This window comes from Dama dama, chromosome 23 (assembly GCF_033118175.1).
Source record: "Dama dama isolate Ldn47 chromosome 23, ASM3311817v1, whole genome shotgun sequence".
NCBI classification, from domain to species: domain Eukaryota; kingdom Metazoa; phylum Chordata; class Mammalia; order Artiodactyla; family Cervidae; genus Dama; species Dama dama.
In genome coordinates this window covers 18,901,188-18,920,255 of record NC_083703.1, presented here as the reverse complement: position 1 = coordinate 18,920,255, position 19,068 = coordinate 18,901,188, and the positions used below count along the sequence as shown (strand labels likewise).

Below are 19,068 nucleotides of genomic sequence, written 5' to 3'. Positions count from 1 at the left end.
TTTTACCACATCAACATTGAAAAGATAGTGCTTGAAACTTGAAAGTATTATTACATTTGGATGGTCAAGTTAATCTGCAAGGAACATTTCAAGAGAAGCAAAAGCATAGGGAATAGTAAGAAATATGTGGTATTATAATAACAGCAGTTAGCTTTCTTTGTGATATTTTAGTAAGTACAAACCATTTTGGATACTGTAGCACATGCAGAGTACCTTTATGGCAGCTGTACTTGAAGTAACATAAAGTAACGATGCTCTGTTTGAAGGTGGCAGCTATGGAAGGAGATAAGGGCCTGATCTCTAGATGTAGCCACTGCCTGGTGGGTGATACAGCACCATGTTTGAAGTCAGCATCCTGAATCTGTCACTTAGCATCTTTGAGATCTTGGCAAACCTGGCTTAACCGGGTTAAACGTAGGCAGTTTTTAAAAGTAGGATATTTCCTTCAAAAGGAATTAGGAAATCTTCATGCAACTCAATATTAATTTTAACAGAGTATCTCTGAGAGTCTTCCACGGAAATATGTGGATCTTTTATCTGGAGCTGCTGGTCAAAGAGGAAAAAATACATTAAATGGACAAGTAGAAGGTAAGAACTATATTTTATAGAAAAGTCATTTGAAAGAATATTGATTTAAAATGGAAATGCTGATATATTCTAATAGGCAAAGAAAATCACCTGTCATGTGTAGTGAGGTAAAAGACAAGAAAAGGAGGGAAATAGTGTATCTTATCAGATGTCAGCCACAGATTAAATTGAGAATCCAGTTTCAGGAGCTAAATTATTTAGCTCCTGGACTTCCTTGGCAGTCCAGTGGTTAGGACTCTGTGCAGTTAAGAATCTCCAATGCAGGGAGTGTTGGTTCAGTCTCTACTCAGGGAACTAAGATTCCATTTGACACATGGGTGCAAAAAAAAAAAAAAAAAATTAATTTTGTTTCAAGATACCCTATGACCTAAGGAAGGTTGAGAAACAAGAGGAAAGAGGGAATGAAGGATTAGAGAGGCAGAGGGTATAGGGAGGGAATGAAGGAAAAGGAAGCACAGGTCTGTCGGGAAGGTGGCCATAAGTAAGATAACTCTTTAGAAAAAGGGAGAGTATTTGATATGGATGATGCGTTTGAAGTGAGCTGCCAGTACCAAAATTTGTCAGAGAAGGATAGCAAAATTTTCCCACTCTTACCGTTTTCCTCATTTTTAGGAAGGCATTCAGGATTGAGGTCCCTGGGCATGCAGAGCTGTGTGTTATCCTCTGTGGAGGAGCACAGGAATAGGTGCTCAGCTGTAAATGTTTGCAAATTGGTGCCATACGAAATGTTGCTGCTTTATAAGATGGTGTCACATAGGCCAACATAAGAGAACTGGAAAGAAGGAGAGAGCAGGGGGCATGATAGGGAGATCAAGGGATCTACAGCCTGATAGAGAGTCCACTGGAAAGTTTCCAACTTGTAGTTTCAGTTTGGGGGGAAGTGTTAGAGTGAGGAAGTTGAGGCTAAGATTTCAGGAGAATAAATTAAGTTGAAGTAATGTAGAAGCAGGCTCAGTACAGACCAGAGTTTCTCAAATTTTAACTAGTAGCCTAGGGACCTTGTGTGAAGTGCACATACTGAGCAAGAAGTCTGAGAATCTGTGTTTCTAACAAGCTCTCCAAGTAGCAAGGGTGTAGCCTTGCATTTAGAGAAATCTGAAAGTAGAGCTTTGGAGAGTGCAGGACATAACAAAATCAAGGAAAAGTATTATTTTGTTTTTCTTTCTAAACGTGTCTATAGCCAGAGGGAGGCAAAGAGTTGAAGATACCATTGCTAAGCAAAGAGGGAAAAAGAAGTGGTGGGGATGATCCATAGAAAGAATGTAAAGGGGAAAGAATTAAGACCACAGATCCAGAGATTACCCTTTATAGAGGAAAGAATCTAGTGAAAGGATGGAGGGAAGAAAGTAAGTCCTTAGGGAGGTGAGCTTGGAATGAGGAAACTTGAAGGAACTCCTTCTAGACGGTTCAGTGTATTTGCACTGAGAAGAGATAAGATTATTGTTGCTCCAGAGAATACTGGAGGTGGGAGGGGGTGCTAAAAGTGGGAGAAACCCCAGCCATTCCAAATACCTATCAGGCATCAAAGATATATGTTGTATCGGTATTTGTTATTCAAATTAGATTAATTTGATTATGGGGGCATTGACTTTTTTTGAAAGTTGTTTCACAGAAATCCTTTGAAGCAGTAGCATGGTGTAGCAAACCAAACTAAGTTTTGAAACAAAACAGATTAGTAGGGTTCACTCCCCAAATGCTAGAATTGTTATTTTCGATAAGTACTACACTGATTTTGAAACATGTAGGATTTTTAATATCTAGTAATTGTGTGATAGTTAAATTTATTATTTCCTTTTTGATAATTGTATTTCAATATTGAGAACTTATTATACATTATTTTCTAGATGTGTCTTATATACCTTCTTGCATGATTGGATCGAGAAACTTTAAGATGGCTAAACTAGAGGAGCCAAGACATGTAGGCATACCAGTAGTCCACATGGGTATGGAAAAAAGTGAATATTTTTATGAACCATTATTCTACAAGTGTGTATCCCAGCTAATCAGTTCATTACTCTTTCTCTGATGAGAAATGAATTATGCATTCAGTTGAACTGTCATTCCAGCTGTGCACTTGTTTAGTGACTAGACAGATTGAAGAACATGATAAATACTTGTAGTATAATGGTGTGAATGATACTGCTGTATTGCATTCAAGATAATGCTGTTGCATTTTACCATCTACTTTCACATTTATCTTCTTGGGGTCATGATTTGTTCCTCTGATTAAGATCACTTTTCTCCTCATCAGTCGGCATGTTCACATTGGTCTGTGTGCACTTTAATATTTTATAAAGTCATTGAAAATGTAATGTTACTTTTGAAATCTTAACTGCATGTTTTGTTAAACCTGTATTTCTATTTTTTCTTCACTATCTATAGTGGATTCATAATCTGTCTTGCTGGTGTCTTAACATCCCCCTGAAAACAAGACACTAAAACCGAATGTATTCACTGCCAAGGCTGAGCACAAGGATTTCTGCTCAGTACTAACTCTGCATGAATGTAGAGCTGGCTTTCATATTTACATGTAATTAACTCTATGTCCCTTTTGCCTTTTAGATTCTCCTGAGAAATATCCTAACGTGAAGGTAAAAACGTTTATGTTTTTATCTTGAATTATGAACAGTGGATTCTATCATATGTACATTATTTATTAATCAAATTGTTTCCAAACCCATTCAGCCTACAGTCTTAGTGAAAGATTCTGTTCCTAATAAAACAGTTGGAATGAAGGATTTGCAAACATCCACTTCAGGTAAATTTTGCAATACACATGTAACTCTGTAAAGAGGGACACTGAAGTATTTGAAATGCTCAGTCTTCATACTGCTAACGTTTTTTTTGCAAATTTACTTGAAGAATTTGACATACATAAGGCAAATGTTATTATTGGTATCCATGTTTTGGAAAAAGAGATATATATAAGCATAAGAACAAGAAATTTTTAAAATGTAAGCTTGAACTCAATATGTTTCTGTATGTTTCGATACCCTGAAGTTCTCAGTTTGGAATCTGTATACTTCTTAGGGATTCTCAGAAATGAATTATTAAATTCTAAGATTTTCCCAGTGTCCAAAAATGCTTATTTGAGCTCTGACTTTTACCTAGAGTAAAGCTTCACTTGCTAATATGTCAGTTGTATTTCAACTTATAATTATTTCATTTTAGTGTTGTTACACAGATGAATGTAGACCAACCAGATATTTTGTTTAGCAGACTTTGTGTGTGTGTTGTGTTTGTGGTATCTTTGATTTTTAGAAGTAGGGGAAGTACTCATGCTTTAATGACTTTTATAGACATAATCTTTAAAAATAGTGATTCTGAAAATTTTGGCTTTAGGATCCTTTTGTACTTCTAAAAATTATTGAGAATGCCATGGAACTTTGGTATAAATAGGTTGTGTTTATTGATGTTCACTGTATTGAGAAACAAAACTGAAAAACTTAAAATACAAGAACACAGAATCATAATGGCTAATTCCATTTGTCATTAGAGTTATAACATCACATATCGTGTCTCTGAAGAACTCCACTGTGTACTCAGAAGAGAATGAGAATGGAAGTAATGTTTAGTGTTGTGAAAATAGTTCTGACCTCTTGGACCCCCTGACCCGATGGGTCTCTGGACTTCAGGGATTCTCAGAGCACACTTGAGAACCAGTTTTAAACCGTTGAAGTGGTTAGATGTGAAATGATAAAGGGGGCCTTGAGTTGAGACAGGGTTTAAAGTTTCACTTTTACATTTCTTTTTTTTATTTTTTTTCAATTATATATCTTTATTAAAAGATAAATAAAATACAAAGTAGACACTAATATCAGATTTTACACTGAACCAGCCTATGTTAAGGCAGGAATATGAAAACATAAATTTTTGACATTCTTAAAGTAGGTAAGAATTAGATGTTTGCATCACTGTTTTAATTTCATACTGGTCTGAATTTAGATACAATGTATATCCACAGTACTTGACAGTTTGATTCAGTTACTTTCCCATCAGCAGTATTTCTGAGATGTTAACTTAATGCAATATTCAAGTGGGATGTGGTAATTCGGAAAAGCCAGTGAACTGTTAAAAGTCAATGTACTTGTGTCAGGGGTTTTAAACAGATTGTTTTCATTGATCCCACTCTGTCAGTGTTATCTTCCCAATGTTATTAGGAGAAGCTTAAAAATCATGTCATTCTCAGATACTAATAACCCTACAGGCTCTGCTTGTAATATTCTGAAGAAACCTTCAACTTCAGGTTTCACTTTTTGCAAATTTTACCAAGAGACACCCGCTGGCTATAAAGATTAGGTACAAGAGATACTCTACAATCTTTTAAAAATCTAATATTCTCGACTGTTATATAAAGGCAATCACAATTAAAATAGCAATTAATATCACAAACCATATCCTCTGTGACAAAGGAGAGGATTTCTGTGTCTGAATACTCCCGTCCAGAATGGTAAAAGACCTAGGACTGATCAGTCAACACTGACTCAGGGTGAAAAACATTTTCCCCCATTCAAAGGCTAGCACATTTAGTTCTGAGTATAAGATACAAGGAAATGTTTTGAAAATCAAAATTTTATAACCAAGTGGAAAACAGAATTTTTACTACACAGACTTGACATCAGGGATAAAGTTATTCACACGTTCTACAGATTTCCTTCCAGTAATCCAAAGCTCAAGATAGGTTATCAGTTTCAGATCAGAAAAATATGAGAAGGCAAAAAGAAATGATTATTAAATAACTACAGTTATAGTTACTATTAATTAAAAAAAAAATGAAGCCCTTGTTTCAAGAAAGAGTAACTAATTGGCCTTCACAATGAGTCCTAACACTAGAAAAAGGGCCATAAAAATTGACGAAATAAAGTTTGAAACTTAATAAATAAATGTTTAGAAGATATTCATGATAGGTGGAGAACTAAGATCTTTTCCCACATCATTAATATAAAGTCTGAAATAAAATCTTAATCTGCACTTAATGTACCACTTTATTTCTTCTTCTTTGTTCTTCACTGTGTAAAGGAATGAATTTACTATGAGACTTCTGGATGCTTTATTAGGCAGTCTCCTTGCTTCCTAGATATGCTTCCTAGATACGAGAATAGATATGGGTTTTTCCATCGATAATCAACAGCAAGAATCTAAAAGAATGCATCAGCAGAGTCTATCTTGGGTCACGGTCAGTGACGAGTTACTACTGTCCGAGGAAGGAGGCCATGGGGTCATCTGGCCTCTGACGTTTCATTCTGTAGGCCTCCATTTCCTCTTCAGTGGGTTCCCGAGTTTCATATATACTGTTGTAAGGTCGCTTCCTCTCATTGATCTGCATGATCTCCTTGACGTGAAGAAGACCGGCCTCCTCTGCATTCAGTGCCTTTTTCAACTTCTCGTGTTTCTTTTCCTCCTCATCACTCTCTGAACTGCTCTTCCGATGCTTCCTCTTCTTCTTCTTCTTCTTTTTCTCCTCTTTTAGTTTCTCCTGATGCATCTCCATGAGGGTTTGAAGTTTTTTCACAGATTCTTCTCCAGTTGCATCATTTATAATACATTCCTCTGAATTAGCAATCTCCTTCCCAGCTTCTCCAGTACAATAGGAATACTTGAAAAAAGAGTGACAGCATTTGTATCCCCATCGGCCTTCTTTCCAGTAAGATCCCCAGATATGTGTATGATTGTTGATCTTCACATCTTCCTCATACTTGGAGCAGGCAACAGCCCGCTCCTGTCCTTTGATGACTGTCCCATGTCTTGAGTACTCCACATAGTCTTCAGTCTGAGCTAAAAGCAATTCAGCTGGAGGAGCATCCAAGTGTTCTTGACCACCATACTTTTCCAGGATACTTTCTTTCTGCTGTTCTTTGAAGTCTTCTTTCTTGACTTTGAAGGACTTATACAATAACTCTAGTTTTGTAGGATCTGCTTGTAGATGCACTTCAGACCCTTTGTCATAGGCTTCCCAAGCAAACAATTGTGTCTGGGCCATTGATATGGTATCACCTGTGTATCTAACGAAGTTATCCCCCGCATAGCTGACTTCATCTGGATTCTTTCCAGCATTCGCATAAGGATTCTCTCTCATCGCTCTAGTTTTGGGATCATAGTAAGCAGAATTTGGATCTAATTTCCGCAAATATTTTGCAATATCTTCTCGAATCCTGAGATTCCGGACAGTAATTCGTCTCTTAGAGTCAAAATTCTGTCCAGGCATGTCAATATCATCTGCATATTTATCTTGATCTTCATCTTCACTGTTATGATCTTTTTCTGTCTGAGAATTTGGTTCCTCTTCTCCCCACTGATGTTTCGGAGAATTAGCCTGTTCCACTAATTTTCCTGAGGTTAATTCTTCTTGGAGTTTTTGGGCTTTCAGCGTTCGTTTTGCCAGGTCAACTTTGGCATACTCTTCTACAATTTTCATGTGTTCTTCTGGATTGTAGCCATTTCACCAATCCCTCTTCCCATCGTAGTCAAACATCAGCTGAGGCTGGACATGTTCATCTGGAGCTATGTTAGTCCCTGTAAATTTTGCTCCAACTCGCCTAGGTCTCTCAAAACTGTCTTTCTTTTTGTGTGTCATGGCTCCACAGTTTTCACACGCCCCTTTTCGGTATTTAGTAGTTATGGAATTCTCTTTTATACCCCTCTTGTACCATTCTCCTGATGAGCTGTACTGCTTTTGTTTCTCTGGCTGTGGTCTCTGGTGCTTTAAAGTAGGCCTTTTTGATGGATCAATATACCATGGCACTGAAGAAATATACTGAGGAATATGAGGATTGATATCTTTTCCTTCTTCATCAACTTCTGCAGGGGCATTACCCAATTTTCACTGTTCTTCAAGCTCCTTCTTCTTTCTCCAGTCCTCTCTAGTCATCTTCTTTGGTTCCTCCAAACTCATTTCTTTGGACCCCGATAAGGGGGCTGCATTAGCTGCATCCACAGCTGCAGCTGACATGGTTATCTGGCCTCCCGGTCCCAACGCTGCTGACCCTAGTACAGTTTGACAAGAATGAAGACGATCGCCAATGTTTCACTTTTACATTTCTTGCTTGTTTCTTTGACTTCTCTTAAATTTAGACCTGACAGCTTTTTTTTTTTTTTTTTTGAAGCAAATATTTCTGTGTTGTATTCATTCATGTCTCATGGTGCTCTGTGCTTTTTGGATCCAGTGTGGTCCTGGACTTATCCTATTTTCACATGGAAACAATTAGTCACACACAAGGCTATCATTTCTTATATAAGTTTATGATGTTTATCCAAGGCTTAAAAAAATGGGTTCTGAAGATATGATACATTGAGAAAAGGCTGTCTCATTGTAATTAAAGTAGCTGTTGGTGGTGGTGTTTGGTCGCTAAATCGTGTCCAACTCTCTGTGACCTTATGGACTGTAGCACGCCAGGCCTCCTGTCCCTCACCATCTCCCCGAGTTCGCCTGGTCATGTCCACTGAATCAGTGATGCTATCCAACCATCTCTCTGCTGTCGCCCTCTCCTCCCCTCAATCTTTTCCATCATCAGGGTCTTTTCCAGTGAGTTGGCTCTTCACATCAGGTGTCCAAAGTATTGGAGCTTCAGTTTCAGCATCAGTCCTTCCAGTGTCTTTTCAGGGTTCATTTCCCTTAGGATTGACAGGTTTGATCTCTTTGCTCTCCAAGGGACTCTCAAGAGTCTTCTCTAGCACCACAATTTGAAAGCATCAGTTCTTTGGCACTCAGCCTTCTTTACGGTCCAACTCTCACATCCCTATGTGACTACTGCAAAAACCATAGCTTTGACTGTACAGACCTTTGTTGGCAAAGTGATGTCTTTGCTTTTTAATACATTGTCTTGGTTTGTACCATTAATTAAGGTAGTACCATTCATTAAAGGTGTTTTTAAAACCGTGGTCTCTAGAATACACAATATTGTCATGTATAATTAAATGTAAAATAAATGACATAAATTTTGTTAATAAAATATTTGTATGTTGAAGAAAAATCATTATTAATAAAGTTCTTATGGAATGCAGAATATGTAACACAGATTGAGTGAATCAAAGTAAGACTAGAAAATTAGCAAGTAGAAAAAATGAGACACAAGTTAACATCTCTTCATGAATGGCAGTGAAGTGTAAGACATAATAAGCTCTGAAGGACTAGTGAGTTTGAGGGGAGAGGAGGACATGAAACTGATTCTCTGAAGAAAGACTGTACAAGTTAGTTAGAGCTGTATTCTTACTGACATTCTAATAAATGGAAACTTTGTTTTCAGATTTTTCAGATTCCGATTCTACTTGTTTGAGCCTCAATAATGAGACTTATCAAAGAGCAGGGCATTTAAAACTTAATCAGTGTCCACTGGTGTCACAATCAATGACCAAAAATCAGTCAGCATCCACAGAATTTGGACAGATGTAATAGATAAAAGATGAATATTGGAGCGGCGTTTCTGGTAGGGAATTACACACTCCATGACCTGAGTCTCAGCTGCCAGAAAACAGAGAAAGCAAAGAAGGTAATGCAGAAGCCCAGAGCACTCAGCTGTGGGCCCCCTGGGCATGGCCTTACCATCATTCTGACGGTTCCAAATTAGATTTTGTGGCAAAAGCGCCCTTGTGCTGACTCCTTTTATGCAACCTACAGCCGATAAATACCTCTTAGCAAGGTGTTTACATTCTCCCTCTGACCATAGTAATATAATAAATACAAAGAGAGTTAGGAGTTTAGCCTAGTATTTAGCCTACACCTGAGAGGGGGTAGCAGGATTATATTTAGAACTCTGGGACTAGTTGGGAGACCTAGGTGGACATCTAGAGATTGCCTTCTCAAAATGTAACTTCACAGCAATATTGAAGGAGTGCTGTATCATTTAAAAGCAGTATATAGAAAGTCAATTCTGATTCTACTAGGATGCCCAGTCTATTGAGTAACCATGTCTAATATGTGTTGTCCATAAATACCAATTAATTTAGCAGCTTTAATCAGTCATATGATCAGAGCTATAGTAAGAAATCATACAGTTTCTTTTTTTCACTCCTAGTTTTTTCTTTTCTCTCCTCACCTGTAGGGTTAACTTTGCATTTACAAAGGATTCTCAGTTATTTCCTAGAATAGTGACTACAAGCTGTAAACTCAAAGTGTTGTTTTTTTTTAATCTATAGAAGTGACTTGTTTCCCCTTGTTTCTCCATTAGCTTGGTATGTCCACGAAACATAAATTCAGATAAAACCTATCCAGTCCCTTCAACAGAGGAAGATGTGAAATAGGAAAACTACAAAATAAATAGAAGCAACTTCAGACTGTTTATGTAGATCATTTCCCGTCTCAGTCGATATCTTTTATAAAGTAACCAGCAGAGTCTACTCCTTCAGGGTCCCTGGATTTGTACATTTATTCCTTTCATGAAGATTTATTCTATACTGGACTCAGACAATTTTATATCCTAAATATTTCTGGAAACGCTCCCCCAGTTCAGGCCTGGATCACTTTTGTTTTTTTCCACTAATAATGCCTTCAGATTCATCTCCCTCCATTTATTTGTATGCCCTTCAAATTCATTCCTCTTGTAGCATTTAGAGTAACCTCTTTCAAAAGCAAGTGTGACTGTGAACCACTCTTCAAATCACATTAATGTCCAGGCATCGTAAAGTGACACTTGAGGCTTTTGTAATCTGACTTCTGCCTGACTCTCGCTCTTTCTCGCGCCCTTTCTGTCGTTTGCTGTGGAATCCTGAGCTGCTGCTGACGCCCTCCTCACCTGACCTTGTACTTTGGACAGATACTTACCCTCTCCTGTGTGTGCTTCTGCCCGTCTTGCTACAGCCTTGCATGCCTTCCCTCTCTTTTCCTTGAACTGTGCAAGTCTCTGCTCAGGCATCATCTCTAGAAAAGCATTCCCTGACATCTTTCATCTACATTTTTCTTTCAACTCCAGTGTCTAGTATAGAGCAGAAAGCTGATAAATAATTATTGAATAAAATAAATAAGGACTACTTATTCAAAACTGATTTTTAGGAGCTTGTCCTGTGCAGTCTAGGAGCCAAGAAGTTAGACATGTGAAGAAATAATTTACAATTCAGGTGATGAAGATACACTAGAAAAATCTTAAAAGTACTAAGGTAGCTATAAAGAAAGGGATACCTGTTTATCTGAGGAAAGATAGCTGTAATCAAGGACAACTTCACAAAGCAGGCTGAGTCTTATAAGATGAAAAGTAATTTTTCAGAAGAGTACAGGGAAGCATTTCAGATTAAGGAACTGATAAAAGTATAAAAAGTAAGAGGAATTTTGTAAATCATGAGTAATGTTGCAGTTGAAGCTTGGCATGTTGTTAAAAAGGTACTGTTACGAAGTAGAGAAGAGAACATATTGTGACTTTATATGTCTGTCCTGTATTTTGAAATTTGTTTGGTTTCTGATTGTTTTGTTCATTGATGTTTGGATGATTTTGTGAATGAATCTTTGAGCTGTTTGTGTGCCTGTATCCTGGTGACATCTGGTATTTTCCAAATTGTTGAAATTTTAGATCATTGCAAGTATTTCTTAAAGAAGTGAATATTCAGCTGAAGATTAAGATTGATTTAAGATGTCATTTGATACAGTGTTTTAAATCTATGTTTTAATTAAAGATTATGTCTTTTATCTAAATATTCTAAGTAATTTTAACTAAACATACAGATTTGTCAGCAGAACTAGACTTAGAAATGACATCAGAGGAAGAAGAAGAAAAACCTGTTGGAGATGTAAATAACCATTCCCAGGTATGTAAAAATGTAAATTTAAATTCCTGGTTTAATACTGTTTCCTATGCTTCAACAGCATAAATACAGTATGTAACAGAGGTCATAACAAATAAAATTACCTTTCAAAATTAGCCTTTTAGAATCGATAGGTAATAATTTAATAGTTTTTATGGCACCTTAATTATAAAACTTCAAATATTGTTAGAATCTATTATATTTATAGCTTGTTTTTGGACTTGAGGGGAAAAAATTCCTGACTACTGTTTACTTCTTCCATTTTTATAACTTCATTACATGATTATGAAGGTGATATCAAATACTGAATTGTAAGAGTAAACACTTGAAATTATGAAGAATATGACAATGATGATCCCTGACCTAGATACGTGTAGAGAGAAATCAGTCCCAGTGGTTCAAGGTTTTCCATTGAAATTGCCAGTCAGCCAAGATGAAAGATTAATTCTGTCTGTGATCTCGGCATAATTGATTAAGGATGTACATTCAGGGAGAGAGTGGGGTCATAAAATCAACCCAGTTACCTATTTATTAAGAGAGTCGAAGCTTCCAGATTGGACCTTTGTTGTTAGGGCACAAATAGTAACTTTTTAATTTATCTCATTTTGGGGTGAGAAATCAGTAAATATTACTAAAAATGCTTTATCCACTTTCATTGGTAGATATTAGAATATAATATAACTGAACGTAGGGGCTTCCTTGGTAGCTCAGCTGGTAAAGAATCCGCCTGCAATGCAGGAGACCCCAGTTCATTTCCTGGGTTAGGAAATTCCCCTGGAGAAGGGTTCGGCTACCCACTCCAGTATTGTTGGGCTTCCTTGGTGGCTCAGGTGGTAAAGAATCCACCTGTAATGAGACCTAGGAAGACCTAGGATCTTCCCTGGATTGGGAAGATCCCCTGGAGGAGGGTGTGGCAACCTACTCCAGGATTCTTGCCTGGAGAATCCCCATGGACAGAGAAGCCTGGCGGGCTACAGTCCTTAAGGATGGAAAGAGTCGGACATAACTGAGCACACACATAACTGAATGTAAGCAGGTAATATGTATTGATGAATAACACTATCATAATATATAATTTGCATTAAAATTTAGGGATTTGTTCCTCTTTCTGATTGTTGTTAATTTGATTTTGGTGCCTAGTAATATAAAGTTTGTCTGTTTTGCACGTACTAGTCCTTAAAAAAAAACACAAAAATCTGACAAATGTGCTGTAGGGACTCACTATTTAAGATATAGTGAGGTGAAATATTTTTAAGTGAGGAAGACTTTATAACATTAAAAATCATCTAATTAATTTTTGGTAGATTTAACATATATGAATTCTTTAACTCAAACAATGACAAAATTGGGTTTGTGAGTTCATGTTTTTCCCCTATTTTAGGCTAAGGCAAGTTATTTTTCACCTCTTACTTGTGACCCGGTGATTTGTGAGTAGCTAAGCATAGATTAAGAAGTTTAAGAGTTAAATTTTAATAAATTTTAGATTTCCAACATGGCCACTTCAGGATATTTTTAATGACAAATACATGTACTCCCTTCCCTTTATGTATGTAATAACAAATGTAATAACAATAAAAATAAAATAAAAAATAGAATAAATAATATTAAACAAATTTAAAAAATAAAAAATTTAATAACAAATACATGTACTTCCTTCCCAATACATGTATAAGGCTTCCCTTGTGGCTCAGCTGGTAAAGAATTTGCCTGCAATGCAGGAGACCTGGGCTCAATTCCTGGGTTGGGAAGATCCCCTAGAGAAAGAAAAGACTATCCACTCCAGTATTCTGGCCTGGGGAACTCCATGGTCCGTATGTATAGTCCATAGGGTTGCAAAGAGTCGGACACATCTTAGTGGCTTTCACTTTAACTTTCACATGTACTCCCACATATTCTTTAATCATCACTTGCAGATGTTTCTTTTGAGATAGACCTTTCCATTATGTTGTTTACTAAAATGTAGTAAGTTTTGACACGTGATTTTGTCACATAGCTGGTATAAACAAACTCCTACCCCCCAAAAATTAAGTGTTTATCTCCAAAGGAGAAAACTAAGTTTTGAGACGCTGTGAGATTTTTCTTCCTTCCAGTAATAGATTTTTAAATTTTTTTGTTTGCTTGTTTGCTCTTTTGTGTAAGAGGTGCCTTGACTGAGTTTTAACAACAGACAAAAATCCATAGGTATTCTCCTTTAAAAGAAAAAGGAGATCAGCTCTATGCCCAGCTAAGGCATCAAATTACTTGGGCAAAGTCACACTTTTAATTTACCTGATTCATTTGATGAATTCATTTGGTAATTTATGAGATTCAAGGTTACAGAATTTTATCATCTGTTTTGGTGCCATAGAATGCCAGGGAATGCCACTTTAGGGGCTTTGAAGAAATCATTTAGTTTATCTTTGTGTATGATATTAGGAAGGGTTTTAATTTCATTCTTATACATGTAGCTGTCCAGTTTTCCTAGCACCATTTATTGAAGAGGCTGTCTTTGGCCCACTGTATATTCTTGCCTCCTTTGTCAAAGAGAAGGTACCCGTAGGTGCATGGGCTTTCAGTCTTGTTCCATTGGTCTCTATTTCTGTTTTTGTGCCAGTACTATACTATCTTTATGACTGTAGCTTTGTAGTATAATCTGAAGTCAAGAAGGTTGATTTCTCCAGCTCGACTGGATTAAAATGGATTAAAGACCTAAATGTAAGACTAGAAACTGTAAAACTCTTAGAGGAAAACATAGGCAGAATACTCGATGACATAATCAAAGCAAGATCATCTGTGACCCACCTCCTAGAGTAATGGAAATAAAAACAAAAGTAAACAAGTGGGACCTGATTAAACTTAAAAGCTTTTGTATAGCAAAGGAAACTAGGTGAAAAGACAACCCTAAGAATGGGAGAAAATAATAGCAAATTAAACAACTGACAAAGGATTAATTTTCAAAATATACAAGCAGCTCATACAACTCAATACCAGAAAAACAATCCAATCAAAAAGTGGGAAAAAGACCTAAAGAGACATTTCTCTAAAGACGACATACAGATGGCTAACAAACAAATGAGAAGATGCTCAACATCACTCATTATTAGAGAAATACAAATCAAAGCTACACTTGAGATATAACCTCACACCAGTCAGAATGGCCATCATCAAAAAGTCTATAAGCAATAAATGCTGGAGAGGGTGTGGAGAAAAGGGAATGCTCTTGCACTGTTGGCGGGAATGTAAGTTGATCCAGTCACTATGGAAGACTGTATGGAGATTCCTTAGAAAACTAGGAATAAAACTACCATATGACCCAGCAATCCCACTCCTAGGCATATACCCTGAGGAAGCCAAAGTTGAAAAAGACACATGTATCCCATCATTCACTGCAGCACTATTGCAATAGTTAGAACATGGAAGCAACCTGCTGCTGCTGCTGATGCTGTGTCGCTTCAGTTGTGTCCGACTCTGTGCGACCCCATAGATGGCAGCCCACTAGGCTCTGCCGTCCCTGGGATTCTCCAGGCAGGAATGCTGGAGTGGGGTGCCATTTCCTTCTCCAGTGAAGGAAAGTGAAAAGTGAAAGTGAAGTTGCTCAGTCGTATCCGACTCTTTGCGACCCCATGGACTGCAGCTACCAGGCTCCTCCGTCCATGGGATTTTCCAGGCAAGAGTACTGGAGTGGGATGCCATCACCTTCTCCGTGGAAGCAACCTAGATGTCCATCAATAGATGAATGGATAAAGAAGTTGTGGTTCATATACACAATGGAATATTACTCAGCCATAAAAAGGTACGCACTTGAGTCAGTTCTAATGAGGTAGATGAACCTAGAACCTATTATACAGAGTGAAGTAAGTCGGAAAGAGAAGATAAATATTGTATTCTAATGCATATATATGGAATCTAGAAAAATGGTACTGAAGAATATATTTACAGGGCAGCAGTGGAGAATCAGACATAGAGAATAGACTTATGGACTTGGGGCGAGGTGAAGAGAGGGTGAGATGTATGGAAAGAGTAACATGGAAACTTATATTACCATATGTAAAAAGATAGCCAGCGGGAATTTGCTGTATGGCTCAGGAAAGTCAATCAGGGGCTCTGTATCAACCTAGAGGGGTGGGATGGGGGTAGGGAGATGGGAGGGAGGTTCAAAAGTCAGGGGATATATGTATAACTTTGGCTGATTTATGTTGAGATTTGACAGAAAACAACAAAATTCTGTAAAGCAATTTTGTTCAATTAAAAAATAAATTAATTTTTCAAAAAAGAAAAGACAAAAAAAATCATTTAACCTTTCTTGGTTTTACTCCTATTTCTGGTAAATAGTGGGGCTACAATAGGTAATTATTTCTATACACTCTAGCTATAAAGTCTGATGGTTATTGAATGTGAAATTGGGAAGCATTATTTGTATTCCAGAATTCCAGACTAACAACTCATCAGTTTCACTCTGCTCCTTGTGTTTTGGTAAACTTTGGTTCATATAGTTTAGTGAACACCATCACTTTTTTGTTATATCCTGGATCCCAATGAACAAAGAAATGTAAAAGGCAGTGGGGAAAGAATAGCTTTAGTGTTTTTGAGGCACTAAGGTGTCACATCCTCTAAATCTGGCTGTTTAATGGAAAATCCGGGGGGTAAATATTGAAGAGGACAGATTTTGTGCATTTTGTCTTTTTTTTTTCTCTATCTCTGCCAGTTAGATGGGGAAGACTGGGGATGAATAATTGCATCATCTTAAGAAAGCCTTTTTTGAAATTTTGGGAATTTTGTTTCTTTTCATCAAAGAAGAAGAAGTAGGATTTACAAATATTTCAGTGACTTGTTAGTGATAAAATTAAAGTAAGCACAAAACGATTGTTTTATCACTTAAAATCAGGCCAAACCCTGAGTCAAATAATAAAATGAATGAAAACAACAACTAAAAGATGTTTATAATTAAGTAACAGAATTTCTTAGTGTCAAACTTTCATTAAAGGTTGAAGAAGAAAAGAAGAAGCACAAAAGTAGTGAAGTGGAAGTATCAGACAATGTATGTGATACTGCTGACGAGAGTGGATTGATTCAGCAGAGAAAGAGTGGAGGAAACAGCAATCAGGAGTTTGCTGTTATGGAGAATGAAGGTTCTGATAGGTAAGCTTATTTAACAGCAGGTCATGTGTCATTTTTCTTTGAAATAAGTTTGGATGTGAGAGTTGGACTGTAAAGAAAGCTGAGCGCTGAAGAATTGATGCTTTTGAATTGTGGTGTTGGAGAAGACTCTTGAGAGTCCCTTGGACTGCAAGGAGATCCAACCAGTCCATCCTAAAGGAGATCAGTCCTTAGTGTTCATTGCAAGGACTGATGTTGGAGCTGAAACTCCAATCCTTTGGCCACCTGATGCGAAGAGCTGACTCATTGGAAAAGACCCTGATACTGGGAAAGATTGAGGGCAGGAGGAGAAGGGGACGACAGAGGATGAGATGGTTGGATGGTATCGCTGACTCAGTGGACATGAGTTTGGGTAAACTCCGGGAGTTGGTGATGGACAGGGAGGCCTGGCATGCTGCGGTTCATGGGGTTGCAAAGAGTTGGATACGACTGAGTGACTGAACTGAATTGAACTGAACTGAGCTAATGGTTGCGATGATCACATTTTGCATTTTGCTAGGGATATGGTTATTTTTATTCTTTTGTCCTTTAGCCATAATACTAAAGTTAATTTCTTAACTTACCACCATATTACAGTATTAGAGTATTCTGAATTTGACTCCCTACTTGCCTTTACCAGTGTGCTGTATATTTAAATATATTTTATGTCATTACTTAACATCTTTTCATTTCCGTTTGAGGACTTCTTTCAGCATTTCTTATGAGACAGGTCTAATGGTGAGGAACTCCCTCAGCTCTGGTTTCTCTGGGAAAGTTTTTATTTCTCCTTCATTTCTGAAACATAACTTTCTGGATAGAGTATTCTTGGTTGGCAGGTTTTTTTCTCGTATCACTTTGAGTATGTCCATGGATGGAATCCAAATTGTTGTTGGTGGCGGGGGAACTGATGAAGTACTGGTTTTTTAGCCCTGATGCTGAAATCACCAGATCATGTCGGTGGTTTAAAAGTAAACTGCCTCGCCTCCCGCCACCCCCCCCAAATATTTCCTTGATTTTTCCTTTCATGGTATATGTGCCACATGATTTAAAAAAGCATCCAAATTAAGCATTATTTTTTTCTTTGAGGTTTTTTTTTTTTTTTGGCTGCGCTGGTTCTTTGCTGCTGCAGAGCTTGGGCCTCTTATTGTGGTAGCTTCTCTTGATGCTGGGCATGCGCTCTAGGGTGCTGGCTTCAGTAGTGTGCAGCATGGGTTTAGTTGCCCCATGGCATGTGGGATCTTCCTGGACCAGGGATCGAACCGGTGCCCCCTCAATGGCAGGCAGTCTCCTAAGTCCAGGACCACCAGGGAAATCCCTAAATTAAGCATTATTGTATTTAAAAGCAAAACAGAAAATATAGTGTAAATCTAATTATGACTCCCATGGGTGAGAGTCATTGTGTCTAGGCAGTGAACTCCAGGTTTCCAGTGTAGCCCTTGAGGTTCTTCCCAATGTCTTCCCAAAGATGCATCTCTGCTTTCTTTCATGTGTTTCGTGCTTTTCCTTCCAGTTTCCTAGGAAACAACCAAGGTGCCATGTGCCTTATCTTTGTGCTCATATTCTAACCTCCAAGTAAAATGGTTTTCTCCCTTTTATCTTCTTTGTAACCTACTCTCTCCACTTCTTCTGTAAAGCCTTCCTTATTTCACTGATAACTTTCACATATCAATTTGTACATATTACATCATATCATAATTGTATATCTGTCTTTGAGGCAAGAATTTGTTTTCTTGCATATAGTTAGTAGTTCATAACTATTTTGTGAATTAATCAATGACTTAAGATGGGTAAGAGTTGCAATTTTACAAGAATTGTTTTTTTATTCTTTATCAGTTGAATTATTAGAAAATATTGGCTTTTTTGTGGATTTTTTAAAAGTAGCGATCCTGGCGTGCACAGGAAGGAAATAAAGGAAAAGAACAATGATAAACGGACACCAGAAGACTGTGTGATTGCACCAGTATTTGAAAAGACAGATTCACTGACTGGTGGTCTGCTGCATGTTAATGATGACAGCATTTTAAGTGAAGTGGATCAAGATGATGACAGGTAATATCTAAAAATTCTTTATTTCTAGAGGAAGAAATAAGCACTGAATACTTCTTCTGGAAATAGAGCAGCATAATATAGTGTACAGGCCAAGACAAGAGATTCCTCAACTGTAGTGGACAAACACTGCTGAAAGATAAAAGTGAGGGCCAGTGCCTTTGGCCAGAAATTGTTTCAGTACATAGTCTTCTTGAAAGCTGGACTGTAGTGAATATATGTAAACAGCCCTGTAGGGAATATTTGTTGGGACAGGCAATGGAGAACTAGATAGTAACTGAAGAGGAATGTGGAGTTCAAAGGAGTTTCTTGTTTTTTTTAAGATGGGAGCTTTTAGAGTATGTATGCTGTTAGAAATGAGCCAGCAGAGGACGTGTTTATTGAGTTTAATCTTGTTTGCATTTCCAATATTAGAAAGCTTATTGATTGTATGACATTATCTTTAAACTATTACAGTAAACTAATTGTACGTAATACTTCTGTTCATATATGGTTTTATGGTAAGGGCTTGTTTGTTGGTTCTGAAGTGTAATATTCCTATGTAATTGCATGTGTGGATGATTAGTTCAGTTAATTCTGTCCTACACAGAT

At 37.4% G+C, this 19,068-nt stretch overlaps 2 protein-coding genes across 7 annotated transcripts in view; one reads left to right on the top strand and one right to left on the bottom strand.

The window, feature by feature from the left end:
• Positions 1-19,068, top strand: part of ANKRD26 (ankyrin repeat domain containing 26) — a 71,906-nt gene that overhangs the window by 21,798 nt on the left and 31,040 nt on the right. For 3 of the 6 annotated variants that reach the window (XM_061126088.1, XM_061126086.1, XM_061126090.1), the window contains exons 12-18: positions 495-588; positions 2,433-2,531; positions 3,151-3,179; positions 3,274-3,346; positions 11,237-11,319; positions 16,280-16,434; positions 18,310-18,480. In XM_061126088.1, coding sequence (XP_060982071.1) covers positions 495-588; positions 2,433-2,531; positions 3,151-3,179; positions 3,274-3,346; positions 11,237-11,319; positions 16,280-16,434; positions 18,310-18,480 — 704 coding nt within the window. The remainder of the gene's footprint in view (positions 1-494; positions 589-2,432; positions 2,532-3,150; positions 3,180-3,273; positions 3,347-11,236; positions 11,320-16,279; positions 16,435-18,309; positions 18,481-19,068) is intronic. The other 3 variants (XM_061126091.1, XM_061126087.1, XM_061126089.1) reach the window with 2 other exon arrangements.
• Positions 3,806-8,321, bottom strand: LOC133044618 (pre-mRNA-splicing factor SLU7-like). The gene is given in 1 exon segment (XM_061126094.1): positions 3,806-8,321. A coding segment is annotated over 1 exon segment (1,758 nt). The 5' UTR covers positions 7,538-8,321; the 3' UTR covers positions 3,806-5,779.